The sequence below is a fragment of the Manacus vitellinus genome, unplaced genomic scaffold (assembly GCF_001715985.3).
Source record: "Manacus vitellinus isolate BGI_N305 unplaced genomic scaffold, ASM171598v3 scaffold_9_pilon, whole genome shotgun sequence".
In the NCBI taxonomy this organism is placed as follows: domain Eukaryota; kingdom Metazoa; phylum Chordata; class Aves; order Passeriformes; family Pipridae; genus Manacus; species Manacus vitellinus.
The window spans coordinates 9,553,786-9,575,159 of record NW_021940917.1 but is presented as its reverse complement, the minus strand read 5'-3'; the positions used below and the strand labels follow the sequence as shown (position 1 = coordinate 9,575,159).

Sequence of the window (21,374 nt, the reverse complement as noted above, 5' to 3'; positions counted from 1 at the left end):
AGGAAAGGAAAGGAAAGGAAAGGAAAGGAAAGGAAAGGAAAGGAAAGGAAAAAGACACTGTACTATAAAGTTTGTGGACTTGTTGTATTGGTCAATTTATCACTTATTTGCTTATTTATGCAGTTATTCTTGAGAGTTTGAGTTGAAAAACCAGCTCTGTGCAGAGGTTACTTTTACTGAGTTCAGCTGAAGTCCTTAACAGATCCATAACTTTTCCAACCATCACACAGTGATTCAGAAAGGTATTGTTGGGGTCCATGGGGAAGGATTTAGCCAAATTCATCACCTGATGCAATCTGATTAATTATACAAAGGTTTGGCAAGAGCAGATGGCCATGACATTTGGAAATAACTATCAACACTCCAAATACTCTAAAGGACTTGAAGGATGCAGGTCATTGGGAATTCTACCAGGGCAACAGCTTTTCTGCAACACTAGTGGATGCCCTTCAAGTCTGCAGGCTGAAGCCATCAAAGCTCAGCTGCTCTTTGCTTGGTTTTAGCCAGTGCTGGTTTATTCCTTCCTCACTTCATGGAAACCAGAATGCAGCCAGATGGTATAATTTATCTTTTTTATGTTAAACAACATGTGGAACAGGAATGACCTTCTGAAGTAAAGAAATGCTTAGATAGGGAAATGAGAAAAACTTGCATTTGCTGAGACTTGGGAGATCTGGGTTGAATTAGCTCTGTTCACTCCTGGAGCCAGAGCATCCTTAAATAAGCCCTTTATTCAACTGCAAAACACAAAAGACCCTTCCTCTGCAATGTTGTCTGCCCCCACATTAAAGGAATGTTATCTTTACCACAGACCCACCCTGGATGCATGGTAAGGCAGCCAGAGGGAGTGATGATCAGTCTCCTCTAGCTGGGTTCATACCATTGTTGTAACGCTTAATGCTGAGCAGGGAGAGCTTGATGAGATCATATGCAAAGATAACTTCAGATTATTATTAGAAGTTTCATGTCATGTAAATGACAGATGGACAAAGAACAGTAATGGTAGAAGAGAACAAGTGTGGCAGTAGTGTTTTTAGGGACCACAAGAGACTATTTAAGAGGAGGTGGGGACACTTAGGCCCAAACAAAGTGAGACATTTTCCAACAAAAGACAATTCCCTGCAGCCTTGTCCCTTCATATCAGCAGTGATTGAAATAGAAACTGAGGATGTTTCTTTTGCTGTCACAATAGCAGCCAGTGGCAAAAGGCAGACGTAATCAAGAATTATGAAATGAGACATCACTTTTCTTAAAAACTCTCATTTTAATCAACTTACATCTTAACTTACGTGAAGTGAAACTTTTCCCATGTTGCTTTTTTCTGTTTCATTTCATATTGTTTTATTCCCTGATCATTTTATAAAAGCTTTACTTAGTCTATCAGTTGTTATTCTTGCTAGATAGCTCCCAAACCAAAATGAACATTAAAAAAATATGACATGGAGTGAGAAAAACTGGTGCAGAGAATAAATAATAAGACAAAACTACATGAAAATATGTCAAGGGGAATATATCCCTCAAAAACTAGGAGAATTCTCCTACCTCTGAGATGCTTAAATTTTTACTCATGAAGTATTTCAGCTGAAAACTTGTGTAGTCTAGCCAGTGTCTGCAGAGAGGTATAAAGTTGTCGGTAAAAAGTAATCAAGATAATTGGAAAGTAACCAAGACCACATGAGATGTGTTAAAGAGCCCCCAGACCTCTCTCAGCTGTTCAGAAGTACATATTAGATGTCTGAGTTTTCAAAAGGAGTATTGGGCTAGGGCTTTGGAAGAACTGCTGTCCAGCTGATGTGCTCTGGGAACAAGAATTGGAAAGGATGCTGTTACAGGGCTTTTGTTATGAAGAAAGCTGCATTAAAATTGGGGGGGGGAGGTGGGGGAGGAGCAGGGGGGAGGGGGTAATAATCAAAAAAAACCCAGCACTGACTCATGGATTTGAAGAAGGATGATGCCAGGCAAATCCATTAACATTTAGACATATTTGCAAATGCTGTACCTGTTAGCTCAAGATCAAGTGCAGATTTATGTTGATTTATGTCACTCTGACTTTAGAACTGCCCCAGAATTGCAAGCCTTCAGTCACTTACCATGAGTTCTGGTCCTACAGGGCCACGTTTGAGTAGAAGTAAATGAAGCAAGGCCCTGATCTAACTGCAATGCTTTGTGGAGCACTGTGCAAAATCCCTAGCTGACAAATGTGCTGTACATGTGTGGCTGAAATATAAATACTGACACACATCTTGAAAAAAGGCACAGAGATCATGTACTTAAGGGCACAGTGACAAAGAGGAGAATAATGAGGTGGCAGGGAGAAGTCTGCCAGTAAAAAGCAAGTTTCAGTACTTGGCTGCATGATTATCTCTGGATACTTGCACATACAATTTTTTTTGTAGCATATATGCCACCACTCTGTTGATGGTGGAATATTGAACATCATAGATACCAAATAGAAAACTGAATGTATAGTCAAGCTTCATACTGGGCTTTTCCTCTGTGCCTTTGTTTTAGAGACCTTAAAGGAGGAGCAACCAGTAAGATCCAGATTACAAAAACAAAGTGCTGCTATTGCCCTGAAAAGCCCCTACATAACTGGAAAAATGACTGTCAGTAGACCATATCTAACCCAAGTCCAGCTGGCACTGTGCTTGCCATATCTGCACAGAAGACTTGTATTTTAGTTGAGACAGTAGAGTTGTGGCTGCTCTTCCAACAAACAGAGATCTGAATAAATTTTTAAAAAGCGTTTCAAGGAAGATGAGAACAAAGCACTGCACTTTGGGCAAGGATGTCAGTTGCCCAAATGTGAAATGGGTAATGACTAGTCCTCCAGGGGGTGAATATGCTAGGAAAAAAAGAAAGCTTCATCCTGATATATCTATGAGGGGCTGTCCTCGGCAAGAAGCACCAAGCAATCGTAACTCCATTATAGTCAACAGTAACAGAACTTGGACCTGGCCAGAAAAGCAAGAGCTATGTGCAGAGCTTGGAAAAAAATGGTTTTTCTAGTCAGAGAAATGGGAAGATTTAAAATCTCACTGCAAAGAGGAAAGGAAGAAACTCGCCTCCATGGCCGTGGTGGGAGGACAAGGAATGAGGGAAGGACTGCTCAGAAGGTTGCATGGGGAGGGAGCAGTGTCTCTACCACTGGGATGTGTGCACCAATATCTGTCAGCAGTGGATTAGTGAGAGATGCTTTGGACTCCTCAGGGTCCCTGTCAGCCCAGTTTCAATGGACATTTCTCTGCATATGGAAGGATGTAAGAGCCAGATTGGAGTTTTGGTTTAGCAGGTACAATTACAGTGTCAGTATCTCTGGTGTTGTCTTTTTTTGTTCCATCTTTGTCTTAGTGCAAAGTGCTAAATGATTGCCTTGGCCAGATTTATTGCATACTCTGGGGCTGTATTTAGTCAAAGTTCCAAATAAGCAATTACTGTTGATAGTAATAGTAAGTACAGACTGACATAGGAAGATTTAACTGATAACAATATGTTAATTATTTAAACAAACTGTGTCATTCAAATGGATACTTCTTTTCAACACTGTCCACTAAATGCCTGATATAATACAAAGGTCTGGGCCTGGAATTCGGTCTGTACCCTAGCAATGAGCACAGATAGAGCCGAATCAGTTATCTCTGGGTGTACAGAGAAGAGAGCAAAGGGAAAACCTATGCAAACCTAGAGGGCCCAACTTCACTTAATGCTACTGGAAACCTGGTCAGTCCCTCACCACTCCACAGCTGCCTACACATCCCCATGAAATGAAAGTGAAATATGAGCATTTTTTTCTTCATTTACCTGCACACTGGTTTTGGAGCTGGCCCAGCTCCGGAGGGATTGCACTCCTGGAAGATGTAGTTACACAGCAGAGACTCAGCAGCCGGTTGGCAGAATGAACTCACCATTTTCAGTTCAGTCCAGGCAGTGTGCACAAGCAGCTCTTGGGTCTCCTCTGGGTCAGCATAGGAGGAGTTGAAGAAAACAAGAGCATTCTTCGCCAAGATAGCACTGCACACCTCACCTCTGTAAGTGCTGCAGTAACCTGCATCACCCTTGTACAGCTTGCTGTTGAGGACAAGAGAATACACACATAGAGTAAGCTCACAGCTCTAAATAGCTGTAGGCTCACAATGCCTAGGCTCTGTTTCTGAATAAAGTAGAATGTATAAGGCTAACAGAGGGCAGAGGAGATAGCAGACGGTTAAAATCACTAAAACGAGCTAATATATTCCAAAAATGAAAATTCTGCAAAGTACCCTGGTGTGAGCCCTAGTGAGTTCCAGGAGTGAGGATCTTGCCAAGTATTTTGAACTTTATAAGCAGGCAAAAGACTGAGAAATCAAACACAACCGTGGCCTAGCATGGCCCCTCACCTTCTCCCTAGGCCCTATGGGAAACCATTTTATTTTCCCTGCAGTAGGCATCAGCCATGCTTCTTTTGCAGCCCTGTTATAACTCAGTGTTTTTTGCTCTGCCGTCTAACAACTGTTTAATTTAGGATGGACTTGATGAGCAAGAGCCAGAAAAGTCCAATACAACATGTGCCAGGAAATTTTTCACAAGATCAGATCAAATTCCTGCCTGCCCCTCCTCAGCTACTGCACCCCTCCTGACCCTGCCTCACTTCCACACGTGTTTAGGTGGGAGACACAGAGAGGAGGAAGGCACAAGTCTCTGAATTTTTCTTCCTGGTTCTTCCCTGCAAGGTCCATCTTCTCCTCTCCTAACCATATCTCCCACATTGCAAACTCCTGCCACAAAGGACGGAGACAAAGCTATGCAAGAGCAATAAAAAGCACACTAGGCCCAGCTCATTTGAGGGCCATTTATTTCTTTCCTGTGATTTTTGCATCTAGGAGATCCCTCCCCTCTTCCTCACAGCCATGAAAATGGAGCAGCAGGGCAAGGGAAGTGCACAGGTCAGCTGTAGCTGTAGCTTCCACAGTCACCCAACAGCAGCAAGGTCTGCGGGTGAGGAGATGCCCTCTGCCTAGGCAGCCCGTGGGATGCAGTGTCCTTGGCATGGGAGGGAAACCTGGGATAACAGACTCCCTGTGCGTGGGGGATGGCCAAATCGGGAAGGGAGGAGGGCGGGGTGCAGCTGTCCCCACTGCTCATTTGGTCAGTGTAACTGGGGTCAGGGAGTTCAATTCACAACATGCCAACCATTTGGAGCAGTCAACAGAGCTATTTGTATCTTTGCCTTGTATTTCTTTCCCCTGTCGAAATAATCACCCATTGTTAACTCTGGGTTTTCTTGCTGTTTTTTCTTCAGAAAGCTGGACATACATGGACAAGGAAGTACACAGTATGCTCACATTTCTCCTTTTCAAATGCTGCTCTTTGCAGATGACACTCCCTGGCCCTGTTTCAGTTGCTATATTTTTTCCATGTGAATTTTTTTTAAATTGTATTTTTTTCTATTTCGCGTTGGCTAAAAAATAAAGGAACCAACCCCTTGAGATATTACCAAAATGTCAGTGATGCTGTGACACCCTGCATCATCCCAGGCTCCATGGACATGCCTTCACGTGACACAGGTGTCCACCAGCATGCTGCACCAGTCTCACAGCCCAAGACATCACCCTGGTGTACAGCATGTTGCCCCAAAGCGATGCAATGCCCCCAGCACCCTGATAGAACTGTTTGTGGCATTCAGGGTTCATGTTGTTTACATTTTCCCAATCATACCCATTGTGCTTAATCTGAAAGTTGCTACCTTCCTGTGTCCAAGAGGCAAAAGCAGGGGCAGGTGTGCATGAGGCTGCTGTGCTGCTGACTTCAGTGGGCTGCAGAAGCTGCCTGACAACAGCCCTCAGTGCTTAGGCTGTGATTCCTTGATTTTCTAAAACATTCAAGGAGACACAGACCAAGTTGCAATGGAGAAGTAGCAATGACGTGTTTCTCACATTGCCTTGTCACAGAAAGGGAATTTCGTGCAGTGAGTGTTGAGAACATCTGTGGGACTGAAAGGCTCAGCATTTGAGCACTGCTCCCACGCCTGTGACACCTTCACAGGTGCAGGTGTAAGGCATAGGTCTGCCATCATCATTGGTGGTCACTTAATCACTTACAGACTTCCTGAATCAATCTAGCAAGCCCCTGGAATGGAGATGATGGCCTTTGCAGGGGGCCTGTGTCAGCAGACTGGTAAAGCCATCTGCTCAGACTTTCTCGGGCCATGCTGATTTCTCTGAGGGCCAGAAGCCCCCAGCCCACCTCCCAAGCTAATCCTCTCTTTTCCTTCCAGAGTGATCTGCCAGTGCAGCATGTAAAAATATGGCAAAAACAAAAATCCAGCTAAATTGTTCAAAAAATATTACGCAGAGGTGCATTTCCCATCACACATAAGTGGCTTGACCGTTCATAACTGCTTGGAACAAATTTAAACTTCTCTTGCCCTAACCTGGTCATCACCAAACCAAATTACATTTACTGACTGTGTATACGCAGGAGTTTAACTTGCAGTTAAGCTTTGCCATGTAAGTTTATAAGGTCAAGTGAAGTTGTGGGTCTGTAACTGTGAACAGAATTTACTACAAAATATTCTACCCACTACTATATTTCAAACACCCTTACTGTTGTGTGACCCACCACTTTCTTGATACAAAATCATTCTTATCTACCTGAGCTCAGTCTCCAATTATGCCTCTATAAAGGAGCTCAGTGTACCCTTCAGGTGAACCTCTTTTGCGTGACTGGCATACTAAAACCCTCTCCCTTTATTTAAGCCAAACTAACCAAATCCCCTTGGTTCATCATTTCTCTTCTCCCTGGTCCAGAAAAAACTTCCACAAAGCCACAGAAAGTCATTCTTACCTCCACTCTGCCAAGAAGCACCAAATCCAGGAATTGTGATGAACCAGGAGAAAGAAGAAATGGAAAAGATATCAGTGACACTTCACTGCTCCCTCTGAGATGTGTAAGTTGGCATTTCCATGATAGGAAATCTGTCTGAGAACCATAAGCTGTCTGAAAAAGAATGCACCTAAATTCTGTCCTTTTTTTTGTACCTTCTTGTGGGGAAGAAATGTGGGGCAACACTGGATGCTGTAAAGAGAGAAGGAATGAGGAGGAGGAAGTGCATTGTTGACTCAGTGCCAGCTGAATTGGACTGTTACACCCTAAACTCACATTTTTACCCTGATCCTTTGGGTCCTACATAACTAGCAGGTAGTACCCTCTGTTTAAACCACCCATGTACTCATTACTTCAGGCAGCAGCTGTAACAGGCAAGAGAAACTAGGGCTGGAGATGCAGCACTGTCACATGACGGTGCCTCCAGCTTGCCAGTGCCACAGGGAGCTGGGCTGTGCCAGCCAAGGACCGGGACACCTCTGCCCTGGGACTCTTGTGAGATGGAACAAGGCTAAGGCAGACTCCTGATCAGGTCTAGGCAACTGTTCCCCTCCTGCTAAACACAGACAGCCCAGAGGAGAGCAGCGCAACCCCTCCCACCAGCCCAAAGCACCTGCCCTCCCCACTGCACTTGTGGGACAGAGACTTGCCTGGGCTAAAAGCAGAAGTTGAAAAATACAAAAAGATACAGTTGAAAAATACAAAAAGTACGGAAGTTGTGAAATACAGCATCAAGTGCTGAGTCTCTTACAAGGCAGAGCTTGCTGCTAGGTTTCAATGCCCAGTGTAAGAAAGAGCATGGTTATTTTTTCAACAAAGCAGCAGCTAAGGCACAGAGAGAAGAACAGGTGCATGCCTGGTTAAAAGCAGGACCAGGGCTATCATCCCATGTTCTGTGGGATTGCTCTTTCCTCTAACTATACCTCCCTGACTGTCCAAAGAGGGAAGGCACAAGATGCCACCTTTTTCTCTGTGTGCCAAATGTTGCTAGCTAGCTCTGACCTTTGGCATTTCTTCCCTTTGGAACATCTTTTTCACATTTAGGAGATGTCTCTGGAAGCAGAGATTACTCCAGACAGGGTGGGATACTACTCTGACAGCAACCTCCCTGCTCTCTGGATGCAATCCCCTGTGAAGCTAAACTGTTCAAAGCTATTTTCACTTTGCTGTTAGGTGATACCAATGCTGGGTCATGGCCACGACTTCCTTCACATGGATGAATTTACCAAGTGCACTTCTGGGACACAAAGTACAAGACAGCATCAAACATTCAGGAAATGACAGCTGTGGCAGTCTCCAAAGTGTAAGAATATATGAGGAAATAGCCTGGTGGGGGATGCACTTGTACTCAAATTTAAGCCCCCGCACGCCATCAGCTTTCCAAGGCTTTCCCTCTTCCTCCAGAGTACTTCACGCCCCTTTCTTCTCTCCCAGCAGAAAAACTAAGACTGTGATTGCAAGAGTAAAAAATTAATCACCCCTTCTCTCCCTACCTACCTGAAATGCTGATGGTTGCTGCTGCTTTTGCAGCTCCAAAAGTTTTGCTGTGTTTGTTCGTGGCAAGGCAAGTGAACAGGCCAGGTCGGGTGACGTACACCTGCAGTCTGGAATCAACCACTCTGTCCTTGACACTTTCCATTATAGACCCTGCAGAAACCTAAAAGAGTGAAAAGCCCATTGCAGTGATATTTCCAACAAAGGGGCAAACAAGCAAACTAAGGTAAAATCTAAGAGGTACAGCCACAAGCATTTAAATTAGCAGAGAAAGATGTGGCATATAGATGAAGGTGGCAGAGAGCTAAAGCTGCTGGGGTTACTTTCGTCCTTTCATAGCAGCTGACTTCACAGACAAAAGTAAATGTTAAAGGTCTCCTATTTCACACTTCCACAATATTTTTGCAATTATTTGTCAGTTCCAGAGGGCCACAGTCGCAATTTGGCTCATGTAGTTTATCTGGCTAATTACTCCAGGACTTCTTGTAGTAGATTGTTTGCCTTTTCATGCCTTAGCAAGGAAGGGGACAAGGTGACTTTGTGGACATCCGCTATACAGAGGAAGAAAAGAAAATAGTTTGGAAGTCATTGATTCTGGATTAATATAACCACTGCCACACTTTCAAAGCAGCCATGAGCAAAGAAAGTGCTATAGCTCCAACAAATAGCCGGTAGATTTTTTTTATCTCACAACTGAAATATGGAAGGGGCTGCAAATGTGGTGATTTTGGCCAGATCAGAAATTCCCAGGTAAATGAGCTTGGAGTCTGCTAATTTTGGCCAGTTGGGCTTGATTTTATCAAGTCTTTCCTGCTCATATGGAATTCATTAAAGTAGGAGGGCATGGTACATCAACCTTGCAAGAGCAATAGGAAGGAGCAGCATTGCCTGCTTTAATCTTCATACTGAGAGGAAGCATCAAATGTAATTCAAGTGAGATATGGTTGACTGTGGATCCCAGAGGTGTGACCTGACTCTAAGAACAGTGATAATTGTCTCCCTGGACCCATCCCAGCAAAGCACTCTACCTATGTGTCTAATTGAGAAGACAGAGATATCAATCTGACCTCCCAGAGGGTTAGTAGAAATGTGCTTTCAATGAGATGTTTCAATGAGATGAAATACCCATATGTATTAACAGCTATAATTGAAAAAACAAGAAGGAACACATCAGTGCTGTATCACATCTTTTATAAGCAGATTGGATCTTCTCTAAAAAGAAAATGCTGAGAAGAAAATATTTGCTTTGCCTCACTCAAGTTCAACTTGGAATTGTGGTAAGAGAATGTGTATGGGAAGAAATCAGTAAATAATCAGACCAGAACAGTCTGCAAGTGTTGCACCAGGTATGCCAGTCACTGTGTTAATACAGGGGCCAGGGATATTTTTGCCCTTACATTGTGAAGTCCGTTCAAGTGCATGGAAGCTCAGGGGATATTTTTCCACAATTTTCTTTTATTACAGTTCTGGTCAGATTTAGTTTTAGAATCCTTTTCTCTCCAGAAACCATTCAGCACTAAAATAATGTGCTGAATTATTTGGAAGGGATACCTTCCCAGTAGAAAAGGGGAATTTCTTACAGGCTGCTCCTGCCTCCCAGCATCCAACTGGGATTTGTGGCTGCTTGCCCCAGGCAGCTTTTGCTAATCCAGTCTTCTCTCACTTCTTGATCTTCAGGCCTTGGGTGTACCATGTCTGGCAGCATTGAACTGTGACTGGTGAGCACAGAGAACTGGGATTTTTTATTACAGCTTGGACGCAGAAGGAAGAGGTTGCTCAGGTAACTGCAAGCAGTATGAGCAGCATGTACCATGGAAAATCACAGGTGAACATGTGGGGTAGTGGTGCCTAGGATTTCCACACCGGCCAGCTGTGGTTTTCTCTACCAGGAACCTCAAGATATCCCCTTGTGTTAATTGATTCCCTTCCCTTTTCAAATACATCTCCTGAGATTTTGTTCCTAGCAGGTCTCTTTTTAGCCCTTAAAATACCCCCTCAGCCACCACCAAACCAGAGACTTCTTCACATCTTCACACCTGCTTCATTTATTCTTTGGAGTATGAAAAACCAAATTACAAGGCCCATGATGCCCTGTGGTGTGTAGCAGGAGGAAAATGAATTGTATTTCTATTTAGGTAGGCAAGGCAGCTGCTGCACAGAGGAGTTTCCATCCTTCTCTTCAAGGGCAGTTCAATAAGCTCAGCAAGAATCCCATTCTTTAAGCCTCAGGACAATTACAGGTCAGTGTTCAGAGACCATAATGCCACAGGAATGCTGCATCTTCTGATGACTCACTACTGTTGTGAACCAGCCTTCAAATGCACGATCGACAGTCCACCCACTTCCTGCTGACTTTCCCAGAAACAGTCTCTCATTAAGGCCTCCTTGCCATATTTAAAATGAGGTAATTTGGACCACTACCCTCCTGAGACTGGGTTATGCTTTCCAGAGCAGGGATGGGGCAGAGCAGATATGACAAGCCAGACAGTGGCCCCAGGCAGGGGTAGAACATCATGTCACACACAGGGATCCACACACAGGGATCTCGGCAGAGCACAGGTCTGTGCTCTGGAAATACTCTGCCCCTGCTAAGTACCCCAAACCCCTGCAACAGGTTTCAATCCCAATGGGAAAGAAGTCAAATAAACACTTGCACTTGTCTCAAATTAACTTCTGTCAAAAACCATGTCAGAAACCACTGAGGATCCACAGTTCTCTGCAGAGGCTGATCTGATCCCTTTGCTGTTCTCCCTACCAACCTTGAGGGAATATTAGCCCTAATCAGACTGGAGCACATCATAAAGTTTAGAGGAGGTAAGGAAGGCAAGACAGCCTGCTGAGTAGCCCAGGGGCCTTAATAATATATTTTAATATGTGGAAAGAAGGGATACAGACCAGGATGGTGATAGGCCCCTGAAGTAAGGAACTTGAATAAGAGGATTTATTGGTTCTGTTTGACAAGCAAGTCATGAATGGTCATGGTCAGCCTGTGGTCAGAAGGACATGAGGTCAGTGAGAAAGGGTGGATGAAAATTGCCAGCCTGTAGTCACCGGATGCTCCACATGCCTCCACAGCATCACACCCTGGGGCTCACATGCTTAAAAAGCTGTTGAAAGACCACAGAGAGTATAAAGCATGGTCACCCCACTCATAAGAAGACTAGAGGAAGCCCATGGCAGGCTCAGGCTGCAGAGCTACTGTGACTGTGGTGCACTGCTCACTCCTGCAGAGGCACTATTGGGTGTCAAGCAACTCTTCAGTTCAGCTGAAGTGAAAACATTGCAATAGTCTACACACAGGCATGAAAGCCATACAAATTCAAAGCAAGCACCTATTTTAAATGGTCAGGATCATTAAATCACAGAACAATTTCCTGTGAGATATAGTGGTTTTGCATCTCTTGGTGCCTGCCACTGAAGGAGTGTGTCTTTCTTGATGACACGCTTCTAGACAGGAACAAATTGGTGACATACTTCATTGCGTCACCTAGGTCAGTCTAGAAAACTTCAGGTCTATTCTCTTCTGCAAGTATGCTGTGGAAACATGGGTATTTTACCTTAAAACAGTTGGCCCTGTCTAACTCCTTGGGTTTTGTTATTTTGTCAAATAAGCAATTTTGCCATATATTTGTTACCACACTAGAAAAACGGAAAGGGAAGATAGCTGCAGAAACACTTAAACCCACAATAAAGTCCTAGAAACCCTGGCTTGGAGGAAGGTTGAGAGTGTCTAAACCACCCTGCAGCCTGGGGTTTCCAGATCCTAAAAAATTCGCTCATGCAACACCCTGAAGAAGGGGGAGAGTGTTTTTGTGTTTTTCAGAAGAGAAAGCTGGAGCAGAGAGGTGAGGTGGACTCAACCAGATTGCACAACAAGGTGCTAAGTAAGGCAGGAATAGAAACCACTGGTGCTGGCTCCCAGCCCTGCATTTTAATCCCTGGGCTGTGCTTCTGTCTGCTAGCAGTGCTCCAGGGCCAAAAGCATGAAAAAGAGGCACTTACAGCTTTCCCATTTTCCAGCCAGGTGACAGTAGGGACTGGAAGACCGGCCACTGTGCACCGCAAGGTCACCACAGAACCAAAGGTGATATTTTGGGATTCGGGAGCCTTCAAGATTCTGGCAAACACTGCAAGAGAAGAGAAAGGTGCTAGTTGAACAGTAATGTAAAGCTGAGGCTGGTGCTGGCATGGGGGAGCTCCCTCTCCAGTGTGTCTTGATATAAGCCACAGCTCCATGAGTAAAAGAAAAGAATAGCACAGGCTTCCCAGTGAGTTTTGGGAGAGGGATGAGGAGGAGAAAGAAAGTGACCAGAGTGGTTACATTACAGACCAAAATTTTACCTCTGGAAATTTCTACATCGATTCGATGTAGAGGGGGTAATGTGCAAGAAAACCAAGGGCAAACTCATCAGGAGCATGCAAATGGACCAGCTTACAGCAAATACCCAAAGTTACCATGCTGCCCTGCCAAGGGTGACCTCCTGTAAAATTTGCTCAAAACCATCAAGGAAGACCACCGGTGTGATGGCACACCATGAAGGTTAAGGGTCAGACAAACTCCTCAGTCTGATCACAGTGATTAGGACTTGCCATGGATTGGGCAAACAGCAACATTTTCATTGCCGTGACAAGCTGCCCTTAGGGGAGAGAGTCTAACATCGAGTTAAGGAGGAATGGCTGGCAAAGACTTAAAGAAGCTGAGATTACAGTAGGAAAGTAGATTTTTAAAGTGACTTCTCATTTCTACCGCTATTGCTTCTTTTGTGGCAATAGGATTACTGGGCAGTTTAAAGACAAGCACTCTCCTGTCTTCAAGAAATTTTATTTTTTTCTTTGGTGGGGTGGAAATAACAACTGAAGTACTTTTGCTGAAAACCTACTTCAATCCAGAATCACAATTCTGATGGTCTTCACAAGCTGCTGTACTTGGACCACATAGAGGAAAGCAGAGAAAAGATATTTCCCACCTGGAACATTTGAGTTTTGACCCAAAGTTTTTAATAGAGATGCCATAATGTCTATACAGAAGCAAGTTGAATAGCTCTGCCATTTCTTACTCCAATTTCTCATGCTTAGTGAGTAACACCTTCTGGACTGCACAGCAATGACTAAAAGTCTCCAACAGAAACTTTAGTAGGCAGAGGAATTTCTCTTGGAATTGTCAGACAAGCCTGATATCTTGTTTGCTACTTTTTCTATCAGTATGTTATCAACATATCTGATCAAGTCACAGTCTTCCATGTCTCTGTCTGCCCTATTCAGAAATAGAACATCTGACTCCAATATTTGGGACAGGAAGGCTTTGCAAAATTTCAGTTGGAATGAAAAAATATATGCTTTCCACATAGTCCTTTCACCCAGTTCTGACCTGGAATGGGATTGAGATTTGTTTTAACAAAGAGCCTAAAACCAGCTTTTCCTCATGGATAGGTAACACTGAGAGTTAATTTCAGCATGCAAACCTTTTCTTCTCAGGAGCACAGTCATTCAGTAGACTCCCGGGCAGGGTTTATTTTAGGAAGATTAAATTTAATGTCATTGAAGTGAAAATGGGGGGAGGATAAACATTATATTGAGTTTGTTAATTCTTCTGTGTGTTCCAAGCAGCATCACTTTCTGTGCTCAGTGCCTTTTCCTTAAAGTCAAAGCAGAGCAGCATCAGGCTTCTGCACCCTACTACACCTCAGCGAGACAGCAGCTATGAACCTCCATCACGAATGAGTAAAGCTGCAGTCACTGCCCAGGGACTTTTCTGACAGATATTAAGTAAAATGAAACCTTTGCCTGAAGTTTTTCTTCAGGCCATTAGCACCAGATGGTTATGAATTCAGACCCGAGTGTTACAGGCCAAGCTCGTAATTACTTTTATACTTCATTTGGAGAAATACTAAACTTTGGGCCTATCCCCTGGCAGTAGTTACATTCTCATGGCTTCTGCTGAAGCCAGCACGTTAGATCCCAGAGTGGAATGCAGCCCTTGGTGTTTTTCTCATGCTGCTCAGTGCCATGTTGGGATCCTGCCCACGTGATGACTCTGCTGCTCAGATCATGCCCAGCTTAGTTAATACAAAGTGACTAACTACCAGCACTCAGTCATGCTGGCACATATGTCCTCCCCTGTACTAGCTGTTCTCCCAAGATTTGCTAGGATCTTTAAACCAGGAATAAAAAAACCCACACTTTTTGAAAATGACAATAGCACAGGCAGCATGCAAAGCCACAGTGAGTGCCGTGGCTGGTCCAGCTTGCGCATGGCATCGCGCCTATGGAGAGGCCAGAAAGCTGCATCCCACTTCCCAAGGTCCTCCCACTAGCACTGATCACAGCACTTCCTTTAGTAGCCTAGCACACTGCTGGCCTGAGAGTTGTCTGCCAGCATAGGGAAGGCAAAGGGCCAGGCTATTCAACCTTAAAACACCAGATACAGGGATAAAAAAATCCAGTAACAGCTGCTAAACATTCACATGTTTCTTGTGGGAAGTACTGCATGGAGGAATGGCTAAATAAAATTTGGCCTATAAGGAAATAAGGTGATTTCCAAAGTGTTATTTCCAAAGTGTGGAGGAATTGAAACTGCTGCTATCCCCTGTGCCACCAAGTTTACTTTCAGGACCTTCAGAACTGAAGTTACAGATGTAAATCCTTAACATTTCAAGTACTTATATTTGCATATTTTAAAAAAGTATTTTACTTAAAGTTTAGCTATTTAGCCTAAGTACTTAGCTGTAGATACTTTTATTGCAATAACCTCGGGGGAGGGGTTACATTATTTTATTTTTAAATGAGAAATTTCCTGAGACAATGGCTGGACTCCCCAGATCCCAACAGTGACAGCTCATTGACATGCCCAGAGGCATATTTTCTAAAGGGAATTTTCTTAATGACTTTGGAAAACAGTATTAAAAATAATAGCATCAACTATTTCTCAGCCACATCACCTATGGGTGAATGATCAATGCACTGCCACTGTTGTCAGACTTAGGTGCTGTGGGAAAGCCAGGACAGGTTGTGTAAGAGCAGCCAGTGTCACCTTCCACCAGTGCAAAACAGGGCAAGACCCCAGGATAAGCTCAGGGTCCATTTTGGCAACTGCATCAGCAAGGAGATCTGTCCTGCGGTTAAATGACAGAACACAGCCCCCAAAACTCTGATTTCTACTTTTTTTTCTCTCCACTGAATTACACAAAGAAAGAAAGAGCCAAAGGCAAGGAAGAAATAGCAACTCTGATGGTGCAGCTGGTAGGAAGAGGCGGGTAAAAGGCAGGAAGAGGAAGGATCAGGAAATAGTAATAAATGTTTGTAAAATTCACATTATTTGGTGGGCTCAGGACATTGTTTTGTTCTCATTTTTTCCTCAGAGTGAAAATTCCCAATAGCCAGGTGATTTTTAACTCCATTACTTGTACTCCTTTTCTGGATCCTCCTGAATGTGGATTTTGGCAGGACCTTTGCCTGCTTAGCCACATTGTCACAAGGTTAGCAACATTCACATCAAGACCCCCAGGCTCTCAGCACTGGATTTACCCAAAGGCATGCCAAAAAGCAGTTAGGAAAGGCAGGCAAAGAGGGCTTCATTTATTTATTTATTTATTTAAGCAGAAAATAAAACAGGAGCTGTAAATGAAATCCAGTCAGCTAAAAGCCAAGCCAGCATGTCAAATTTCACTCCCAAGCCCCTTAATAAACGTCCTTTCTTTTACAGCCCCGGTAAATGATGTGCTGTGCACTGCAGGGCTTGCTAGGAGGTATCTGTACCGCAGCCAGCTGCTCTTGTTTCTGAGAATTGCATAACATCATCCAGTCCAAACAGTAGGGCTTTAATTCAGTCACAAAATTTTTATATCATGAAAAGATTAAAGCAGCACCCCTTCCCCTGGCCCCTCTCTCCCCTGCCCCCACTTTGAATGGCTAACTCTTTCCAGGTGACTTTGTTTTCCCATTGCCTTTAACTGAGCTGTGTTTCATTTCCCGGGTTTGGGGCCTGATCCTGCAATCCTGCCAGATGCCTGCCCTCTGTCTGGATAAGGCCTGGTTTTTTGTTAAAGCAGATTGGATTGGGTAAGTCACAGCCAGACAGCCGCCTAGGTGGCCTGGGGCCATGCTGCTGCTTTTGGGAAAGTACAAAGTGACGCCCAGAGTGTCAGGACCATTCAAACACTTGTTTTGGGGTGTGGGGCAGGTTGTATTTATACAAAGCCTACCATGGCTTTGGTAAACCCCAGCTTTCAGAGAACATGAGCAGTACTTACTCATGGACATGAATTAACCCAGCTTGTCAACATCCACGTGTGTTCATGTCCAAGAATTTGTTGTTAGTCCTGGTACAGAGTAAAGCATCCCTGACAGTCTAAATCAAGATAAGACCACCAGGAGCTAAACTTGCGTTGGCAACCACCTGGCTACAGTAGGTGCACACTCCCTTCCCACCACAGCCCAAGCATGCCCTTACCTGTCAGCCAGACCCAATTTGTCCATACTGCCAGATCTGATATCTCAGCCTGCTCCCCTTTCCCCAGTGTTTCTTTATATAATGAAAAATGGCCTTTTGGGTGACTGCAACCAGGTCTCATGCTTTCTTTTTTTTTTCCAGCTAAGCTGCAAAACACGATGGATAAAGGCAAATTCTCTCACATTTTTCTCTGGTACAGCTGGTGCCATGTTGAGCTCCCACGTGTCTACATTGCTGCAGCAATAAGCTATGTATTGTCTCAGAAACTTTCCTGGTATAAATACCCTGGTAAAGACTTCGCACTGTGCAAAATTCATATGTAAGCACTTAGGAGCAAAACTGCAAGCATTTTTTTGTTTGTGTTTGCCAGTGTTCCCTTAGCTCTTTCATAGTTTGAAGCATGAGAGATGGAAATGACCTCTCTACAGAGGATAATGTTCTATGGCCTGGGACTTTGCTTACTAATCCATAAAAAATCATTTATGCTTGCCCCTATATGCTCTGAAGAACCATGAACTTGTGTCACTATGATCATAGTCTTTTGCCAATGAAAAGTCCAGTTGTCTAAATCCCTGTTCAGATTCATTCATTTCATATCCATTCACACTTCCTGACAAGTCTAAACTAGGTAGTCAAGGAAAGGTAACAAGTAGAGGGGCTACCATTTCCTTCCCACCGGTGAGAGATGAGGGAAAGTCTGACAAATACGTTTTTAAGCGCATAGAAAGCCAAGGCATTTGTGTTTTCTGCCATGAAATAACCTGTGTAAAATCAAAAAAATTCTTGAAATGCCAGGGTCAAGAACAGGCCACACACCCTGTTCATGGATCAGAGGTCACAGAGACAGCCATGCCAAGCTGTGCAGCAGCTAGTCACATTCCAAGAGCCAGGGCTGAACAAGCAAGGCACAGTCTCTGCAGCTGACATGACAGGACCAAATCCCAGCTTGGTGAACAAAGAAATTCTTCAGTAAGGGTGGTTAACAACTCCTCTCTCTGCAGCAGCAGCAGGCTCTGCACATGGCTTACCACTTCCAAAACTGACAGGTTAATAGTTAAATCCCAAGATAACCGTGAGGTCAGTTTCACTTTGATCTCCAACAATTTCTTACCAAAAGGGCAATATTTATCTTTTCTGCAAGTCTACCAAGTAAACATAAAGAGGAGCAAAATGGCTCAGGAAAAGTTGATATAAGACACTTCCACTTATCTCTGTCAAATTACTTACCTATTTTTATTTAGTCCATGTCCAAACATGCTTATTGCTAGAGAACCGTCTGTATACAAGTTATCAAAAGAAAAAGAAATGTACAAATGCAATAGGAAATGCACACAACCACTGTATTTCTCAAGGAACAGCATTATTAGGTATGGGCCCCAAAAGAGCAAGCTGAGGAAGAGCTGTAAGCAAGCAGTATACTTCATCGCTCACTTGCCCCTCACCCTGTTATCATGGTTACCTGTGAGGATAACCTTCCAATGCATCTGAAATATCCACATTTTGTACAAAATCTCAAAATTTCCAAGCTCTTCTGGCTCCTGATACATGATATGGTTGGCCTGGGGCTTGTAGTAGTCCTTAATACATCATGCAGCACAGACCAGCCTGCACACAATACATAGGTACTCAACCTGGAGCCTGAGGCTGTGAGAGAGACAGCAGGGACAATTTAAGATCCCTGTGGAAGGGAAACAGAGCAAAGCATATCATCTCCATCCTGAAGCATATCCCTTCAGATTCAAAGCTCTAGTGTCTAATATCAAGAAAGTTTTTCTTAGCAAGGCAATAAGTTTTCAAGGTAACTTTATTTTAGGATGAACTCCCAGATTTATGGATGGTGGGACAATTTGCATCAGCAGAAGGACTCATGTTAAACACAGCAGTCATTAACTTCTCAGCTGTGAAAGACTTTACATTGCATGTAGATGTCTCTGGAATCCTAAAAGGAGACATCTCAAATATGCAACGATATAATAACCAGGAGTAAAATGTAACTAGATAGCTTATATCCTGTGTAACTATATAAAACCTGTTCTTTACAAGTGTTCATCTCTATATACAGAGCAAACACCAGATTCAAGGACAAGTGAGGATAGCATGTTCAAATTACTTCCCAAGGAAATGAACAAGGAAATTCTTTTCATGTCAGTACTGGTCTTATATATGTATTTCATTTCTTTGAAGGAAAGACCCTTTTAAGCCTCCCCATGTCTCTTCTACAGTACAGAGACATATCGTGTGCCATTTAACTCTGACATTACCCGTTACTGTATGTGAAATTGGAAAGGAAGTTCCCAGCCTCCTGAGTCAAGGAGCAACTCCTTTGCTTGTTCCATTTGTGATCACAACCCACCATGACTGCTGCCAAGGCTACCAGTCTGTCTGCAGGTACTGAGATATCCACAGCTATACACAAGTCTCTCTCTCCCTCTCTTACTCTCAGGAATTGAGCAGGCCATTATGGGAATCTCTGGGATACCCAAAAATGAGATAAGTCTTGCAGTATCCTGACATCTGGTCTCCACCAAAGGCTAATAGCAGTACCGTAAATCTAATTCCATGCCATATGAAAAGTACTTCCTTTCATCTGCTTTAAAGTGCTGCTAGCAGTACCTGCTAGGATGTTTTTTGTTTTGCGTGACAGCAATTAGCCTGTTCCCTGCTCACCTTACCCATCAGGCATGCTTGATTTTCAGTGCTGAAAACTCAACTAGCCCCTCCTACCTCAGAGATCCATCTTTTTCCAAATTCTCAGCTCCCTGTTGGATATGCACTTTTTGTGAGGAGCTGCCTGGGGCTGCAGTCACTTCAGGATACTTGTCTCAGTTTGCTCTAGCCCCCTTATCCTCTACTCTCTTTGTTGCTGTGCGGGAAGCACATGCTTCCCAGCTAGCCAACAGTTTAAAACAAAGAAGAATTTTATCTGCCATATTTATTTTTTTCCTTAAAACCACAACTCATGCAATGATGTAAGAACTTCATATATTTTTTAAGTGCTTTTCCAAACCCTTTGTTAGAGGTAAAAGTTTTTTGCAAAAGGAAATATTAGACTCAAATGCTTCTTAAAGAAGAATTGTGTGCTTATGCCTTCTCAGAAGATTCATGCTCCCAGGAGGCCTGCACTGCACCTCTTCAATGCAGGAGGCCACCCTGTGACATTTACTCAAAGGCAGCATGCACCTCCTGTCAGTGTCACAGCAGAGCAAGACTCAGGAGTAAATTGAATATTTCATGCTTGTTTGTTCATTTGCCAAAGGTCTGGGGCTGTTTTCTTTCTCCTGCAGCTTGCCCTGTTACCCTGTAATTAGGGATATGGTTGTATCTGTGGCATCTGAGATCCTTGGGATGACTATGGTGAATGCCGTAGGTAGGAGAAGATTTAATGAGATATTCTAGGCTTTCAGTTACACCCATGCCACCCTGCTGATGCCAGTCAAATACCTTGGTGTAATTACAGGCATGCTTGTTCTTTCCCTGTAATGATGCCTCCCCCAAAACCCCTTGTAATTTTTAACAGCAAACTGCAGCATTCACCATTTACTGTTGTAGGACACAGCCTACAGGTACATACGCCAGCATCAATGCAGATAGGGAAGGCTTTCCTGTCCCAGAGTTTCTTCCTCTATTCACAGCAGAGCCAAAGACTCTTCCTCAGTGTTGACATCAGAATTTCCATGAGGAAATTTCACTCAATACTTAAATGAAGATCTACAAACTTCCTTGCCAGTCTGCTATTTGGCAATTCACCTCACCCAAAACATCCTACCTCAGAAGATGGCATAGATAAAAATTCTGATTTCACCTTGATATTTAATCTACAGGAAATGCAGCAAGAGTCAGGGTCACAGTGCTGACGGGCTGCTTTGGTGGTCTCTTGGTATCTCTCTTTCCTACATAGTCTATGCCAAGTACAGACAAGTTGACACAAAACTGTAAAAACCATTCTGGATGGCACATCAGGAGTCAGCTTTCATTTGAAATAGAGACCATCTCTAAATTGTGGGCCATCCAAATTGATAGATTACCTGCACTAAATACATACTTTCATTCCTGTTACTTGAATTGGGGTGTGACTTTCTAGTCTGTTGATTTATCTATGGTGCAAATTTGTCCCAAGACTACATAAAGGTCCAAAAACCAGATGAAGGAAGCTAGTGCTTTACACTTTATGTGATAGTCAGTTAACTAAACACCAATGGCATTGCTTTCTATTGTCAACCTTATTGCTGTCTCCTCACTAACACAAGAATTAGACAAAATTGTTTTTAAAAAATCAAAAATCTAAATCAAATCTGGCAGATCCTTCCTTCTGTAGGAATGATCCTCCGAGGAAAACCTTCCTATTTTTAAGGCTAAGGCAGTTCTCAGAAGTGGCTTATAGGGGAACATTTTTGTGGCCTGTGGCAGGGTATTATTTTAGTAGCTAGTAATAAGCAATAAAGTCTGGGCAGGAAAAGACTTCAAATCTATCAGAGTTGGAATGTAAAATCAAATATCTAGTCAGGGGAGTGTGGGGAACATTGCTTCTATGCTTGTTTTGATTTGATTGCTTTGTGTGCTGTCACATAAT

At 43.4% G+C, this 21,374-nt stretch overlaps 1 protein-coding gene across 1 annotated transcript in view; it reads right to left on the bottom strand.

The window, feature by feature from the left end:
* Positions 1-21,374, bottom strand: part of MUSK (muscle associated receptor tyrosine kinase) — a 53,076-nt gene that overhangs the window by 17,212 nt on the left and 14,490 nt on the right. Inside the window, exons 6-9 of the mRNA XM_029965396.1 lie at positions 12,358-12,482; positions 8,359-8,518; positions 6,823-6,829; positions 3,802-4,068 (exon numbers count right to left, since the gene is read on the bottom strand). Of these exons, the coding sequence (XP_029821256.1) occupies positions 3,802-4,068; positions 6,823-6,829; positions 8,359-8,518; positions 12,358-12,482 (559 nt within the window). The remainder of the gene's footprint in view (positions 1-3,801; positions 4,069-6,822; positions 6,830-8,358; positions 8,519-12,357; positions 12,483-21,374) is intronic.